The 6,000-nt window shown below is 43.1% G+C and overlaps 1 protein-coding gene across 8 annotated transcripts in view; it reads left to right on the top strand.

The window, feature by feature from the left end:
• Positions 1–1,329: 1,329 nt before the first annotated feature.
• LOC140734298 (V-set and immunoglobulin domain-containing protein 4-like) overlaps positions 1,330–6,000 on the top strand; it is a 44,358-nt gene continuing 39,687 nt past the window's right edge. For all 8 annotated transcript variants that reach the window (XM_073058069.1, XM_073058067.1, XM_073058071.1 and 5 more), the window contains exon 1: positions 1,330–1,401. In XM_073058069.1, the coding sequence (XP_072914170.1) occupies positions 1,350–1,401 (52 nt within the window). In that variant the 5' untranslated portion in view covers positions 1,330–1,349. The remainder of the gene's footprint in view (positions 1,402–6,000) is intronic.

The raw sequence follows: 6,000 nt of genomic DNA, 5'->3' as shown, positions 1-6,000 counted from the left end.
TCCTTATTTCCGGAATGACCAGCCGCATGCTGAGAGCAGATGCAGCGGAGGCGGAGGATTTGAGAGAGGGGGTGGTGTTTTCACAAGTAACAAGGTGGGACGAGGTATAGTCCAGGTAGCTGTGAGAGTCCTTGGGTTTACAATAGACATTGGTGGATAAGCTGTCTCCAGAGGTAGGGACAGAGAGATCGAGAAAGGGGAGGGAGGTGTCGGAAATGGACCAGGTAAATTTGAGGGCAGGGTGGAAGTTGGAGGCAAAGTTGATGAAGTCGACGAGATCTGATTGGGTGCAGGAAGCAGCACCAATGCACCTCTGCCAGGCTTGGCACAGGTTTTCAGAGCCTTGTCAGTTACACTGTCAGGGCCTACCCCCTGGGCCTACCCCCCTGGGCCTACCTCCCAGGGCCTACCCCCTGGGCCTACCCCCCTGGGCCTACCTCCAGGGCCTACCCCCTGGGCCTACCCCCCTGCCTCCTGAAAGACAACCTGGTGTCGGACTTCAAGACAGAGGTCACGGGGTCACCGGGCGCTGAGGGTATCCTCATGATTTATTCTCCCTTTCAAAGCAGGTATAAAAGGCATTAAGCTGATCTGTGAGTGAAGCATCACTGCCATTCATTGTGTTGAGATTGCTCTGTAGGAAGAAATGCCCTGCAAACCCTGCCTGAGTGATGCGCATCCGATGCCTCCTCCAACCTCACTCGGAATTGTTCCTTAGCTCTTGAAATTTCCCTCGGCAAGTCATACCTGGTCTTCCTGTACAGACCTGAGTCGTCAGGCTTGAATGCCACAGATCCAGCCTCAGCAGACTCCAAACTTCCTGGCTTTTGTATGTACAGTAAGTTCTTGTGGGCACACACCTGTCCACACTGGTTTTAGTGGTCAGACACAGCTGTGGCGTACTCATTCGGACTCGAAGATGAATCCCTGAATACAGTCCAATTCAAAGCGGTCCTGCAAGTTCTCCTGCACCTCCCTTGTCGATACCTTCTTGGTCCTCACTACTGCTGCTGCAGTCTTCAGCCTCTGCCTATACTCAGGGAGGCCAGGTGATCAGACTTTGCAAAGTGTGAGCATGGGATAGCATGGTAGGTGCTCTCGATGGCCCAGTGTGTCCCTTCCTCTGATACTACAAGTGGTTTATTGGTAATAATTATTTAGTGACTTTTTCAAGCTGGCCTGGTTAAAATCCCCCAAAATGACAGGGAAGGCATGAGGGTGTGTTGTTTCATGTCGTTTGAACATATTACACAGTTCAGTGATGCAACAGGATTAATTAAGGAAAAAAAAAGGGAAGTACAAGCCTTCAAGAATACGGGAACAGGCATAATAGAGTTAGTAGTTGCACCATGGAGAAGCGAGTATGTTTCCTGTTGGCTCTGCTTTTGTTCTGGGATCTCAGTAAGTATTTCATTTTATCTTGCTTATTTGCCAAAAGGAGTGATGTGTATGTTTGATCATACAATATTTCTTCTTCTGAAATATTATTTTTATTCCCACGTTTTCAACAATAGCATTCACAATAAACTGTATAACATATCAGCAGTTGCTATACTTAAACTGAAGTTCAGTGTTATCCATGAATCTGTGGAACTCTTTGCCACAGGCAGCTGTGGGGGCCACGTCTTTATGTACATTTAAGGCAGAGGTTGATAGATTCTTGATTGGTCAGGGCATGAAGGGATACGGGGGGAAAGCAGGAGATTGGGGCTGAGAGTAAATCTGGATTAGCCATGATGAAATGGCAGAGCGGACTCAGTGGGCCAAGTGGCCTAATTCTGCTCCTGTATCTTATGGTTGTAACTGTCTAAGACATTGAAATGAAAATAATAGTAACAACTGAAAATATCACTGACTGCTTGTGTGAATAGCTCATCAAGAAATGTGGCCTACTGTGATATTGCCTCCCAGCGGACAGTCAGTATAGCTTTGGGAGGGAAAAGTCATTTTCATAAATTTGCCTGAGTCATTCTGAGAAAGCGTATAAAATAATGAGAGCCATAGAGTGGCTAAACAGTCAGATTCTGATTTTTTTTTTCCAGAGCCAAAGTGTTTAAGTGATTTAAAGTGAGAGGGAGAACGTTTAAAGGAGTGTGTGAGGGAAGTTCATTTTCAGAATGGTAGATAGTTGGAATGCACTGCCGGTTCAGGTGGCTGAAGCAGATATCAGTTTCAGACGCATTCACACAGATACTTAACTGGAGGGGGGAATAAAGGGACAAGAACCATATGCAGGCAGATAGGATTAATTAGATTGGTATCATTGTCTGTTTAAATATGGTCAGCTGAAACCCCGTTTATGTCCTATGCTTAATATTCTATGATCAGTTGCAGTTGGGAGGCTACAACATCTTGTGTAAGGATGCATTATAATCTTACCTTCCATTACCAGAGTAAAGGCAGATTTATTGATTTTGACCAAATGGATATGGAAGTTATAGAAATGATGAGAAAAAGGTCAAGGCAAAGAACTGTCCAGAGATTATGATAGTTATTCCAGTGCCCATATTTAAGGTAAGTGGAAGGCAAAGGGTAAAGAATTCCTGAAACCATGCCTACAAGTTTTTTTTCTTTCAATTTTATTTTCTTCTCTTCTGGTTTGGATTTAACTTGCGTGACAACAGATTATAAGTATGTTTATAGCCAAGCACCAGCCAGTCAGTGATCTAAAGAGTTTTGGTTGCAGAAATTGTGACAAATTATGATTTTCTTTCACTTGTATCTAGGTCTCAATGGATACACGGTCTTCAAACTAAGAAGATTTCAAGTTTACTTAAAGCCTGTGTGGTGAACACATTAATAATGACAGTAGAAATCAATTCCTGCCTTTCTCTAAGTTTATGTTAACTATTTGGCCAACTTAGAAAGAAAGGTGGGTGGATGGAATTGGCTTGTCATAATGCCCCAGGATCATTTTATCCAATTTATTGAGGATTAATATTAACTATGGCAGATAAGGGCATATGCATGTCACTGATCAGCTATTTCTAATTGTGGGGTGATGGAAACTAACAAGATTTTAGCTGAGCTGGTCGACAATCAGAGCTGAGCGTGGGAAGGAAGAAAATTGGAAGGGGTGTCGCGGTCAGGTTTAACAGCAGACTGGAACTTTTTTCTTTATACTCGGGATGACTCCTGGATTATTAGTAGCAAAGAAGCCTTTATAATCTTTATAACTGAGGGGAGCAATTTAAAAGAGACCTAAGAGGTAACTTCTTTACACAGAGGGTAAAGAGTACCTGGAATGAGTTGCCTGAGGAAGTAGTTGGGGTAGGTAGAATTGTCACATTTAAGAGGCATTTGGATAGGAACATGGAGGGTTATAGACCAAACATGGGTAAGTGGGACTAGCAAGGAGGATGCTGTAGTTGACAGGGACCAGTTGGACTGAAGGGCTCTATGACTGTGTGATTCTCAGCAGTGTGATGCCTTTGTGTTGAGATGATTTGCCAATGTTGCTTAAAGGCAAACTGAGGTAACCAGAGCATAGAGACTCTGGGCGGTGCTGATCTTTACAGTCTGTGGGGATGAACTGGCAGTAGTGAAGGTGACCTGCAGAATGAGTTCAACACGTAACAAGCCTTTGTGACGTGCACCCTTAACGACCGTGACTGCAGCATGTTGCAGCTCACACGGTCTTGGTTAGTGCAGATTTTGCTGTGCAAATGCCAGATGTCACTTTGCAGGCTAACCGGCCTCATCACCCTGGTTAACTGCAAATTCATTATTCCAAACACAAGTAACAGAGAAAGACAGATTTTCCCAAATAAAGTGCATGCACTATGTTTAAATATTTTCGCAACTCTTCAGGTTTTATTAAACGTGCATATAAACAACATTCAGTCACAAGGTGTTAACTGGCAAGTGACATTTATGACAATGTCGATACCCAATCAAAACTGGTTTAACTATGACAATTGAATGACACCAACGTCACTAGATAACCCATCAACAGTATCCTGGAGGACCAACTGCATAAATGCAGTGACTATATAATTGTGGCAAGGGTTGCCCTCTTAATTTCTCAAATCATATAACCATATAACCATATAACAATCACAGCACGGAAACAGGCCATTCTGGCCCTCCTAGTCCATGCCGAACTCTTAATCTCACCTAGTCCCACCTACCCGCACTCAGCCCATAACCCTCCACTCCTTTCCTGTCCATATACCTATCCAATTTTACCTTAAATGACACAACTGAACTGGCCTCTACTACTTCTACAGGAAGCTCATTCCACACAGCTATCACTCTCTGAGTAAAGAAATACCCCCTCGTGTTTCCCTTAAACTTTTGCCCCCTAACTCTCAAATCATGTCCTCTCGTTTGAATCTCCCCTACTCTCAATGGAAACAGCCTATTCACGTCAACTCTATCTATCCCTCTCAACATTTTAAATACCTCGATCAAATCCCCCCTCAACCTTCTACGCTCCAATGAATAGAGACCTAACTTGTTCAACCTTTCTCTGTAACTTAAGTGCTGAAACCCAGGTAACATCCTAGTAAATTGTCTCTGCACTCTCTCTAATTTATTGATATCTTTCCTATAATTCGGTGACCAGAACTGTACACAATATTCCAAATTTGTCCTTACCAATGCCTTGTACAATTTTAACATTACATCCCAACTTCTGTACTCAATGCTCTGATTTATAAAGGCCAGCGTTCCAAAAGCCTTCTTCACCACCCTATCTACATGAGACTCCACCTTCAGGGAACTATGCACTGTTATTCCTAGATCTCTCTGTTCCACTGCATTCCTCAATGCCCTACCATTTACCCTGTATGTTCTATTTGGATTATTCCTGCCAAAATGTAGAACCTCACACTTCTCAGCATTAAACTCCATCTGCCAACATTCAGCCCATTCTTCTAACCGGCATAAATCTCCCTGCAAGCTTTGAAAACCCACCTCATTATCCACAACACCTCCTACCTTAGTATCATCAGCATACTTACTAATCCAATTTACCACCCCATCATCCAGATCATTTATGTATATTACAAACAACATTGGGCCCAAAACAGATCCCTGAGGCACCCCGCTAGTCACCGGCCTCCATCCCGATAAACAATTATCCACCACTACTCTCTGGCATCTCCCATCTAGCCACTGTTGAATCCATTTTATTACTCCAGCATTAATACCTAACGACTGAACCTTCTTAACTAACCTTCCATGTGGAACTTTGTCAAAGGCCTTGCTGAAGTCCATATAGACAACATCCACTGCCTTACCCTCGTCAACATTCCTCGTAACTACTTCAAAAAATTCAATAAGGTTTGTCAAACATGACCTTCCACGCACAAATCCATGCTGGCTACTCCTAATCAGATCCTTTCTATCCAGATAATTATAAATACTATCTCTAAGAATACTTTCCATTAATTTACCCACCACTGATGTCAAACTGACAGGTCTATAATTGCTAGGCTTACTTCTAGAACCCTTTTTAAACAATGGAACCACATGAGCAATACGCCAATCCTCCGGCACAATCCCCGTTTCTAATGACATCTGAAAGATCTCCGTCAGAGCTCCTGCTATCTCTACACAAACTTCCCTCAAGGTCCTGGGGAATATCCGGTCAGGACCCGGAGATTTATCCACTTTTAAATTTCTTAAAAGCGCCAGTACTTCCACCTCTTTAATTGTCATAGGTTCCATAACTTCCTTACTTGTTTCCCACACCTTACACCATTCAATATCCTTCTCCTTAGTGAATACCGAAGAGAAGAAATCGTTCAAAATCTCTCCCATCTCCCTCGGCTCCACACATAGCTGACCACCCTGATTCTCTAAGGGACCAATTTTATCCCTCACTATCCTCTTGCTTTTAATATATTTAAATCGATTTCACGTTCTGCAAGGAACAAGATAAGAATATCATGAAAAGGTCTCCACTTGCCTGAATTAATGCAGCTTTGTTCACCATCTTAAACATATATGCCCTCCATCAACAACTGATGCTTTGGTGAGTGATGCACCATCAAT

Source organism: Hemitrygon akajei, chromosome 10 (genome assembly GCF_048418815.1).
Source record: "Hemitrygon akajei chromosome 10, sHemAka1.3, whole genome shotgun sequence".
Classification (NCBI taxonomy): domain Eukaryota; kingdom Metazoa; phylum Chordata; class Chondrichthyes; order Myliobatiformes; family Dasyatidae; genus Hemitrygon; species Hemitrygon akajei.
Note: the sequence above shows the minus strand (reverse complement) of the source record. Positions and strands in the feature narration are given on the sequence as shown.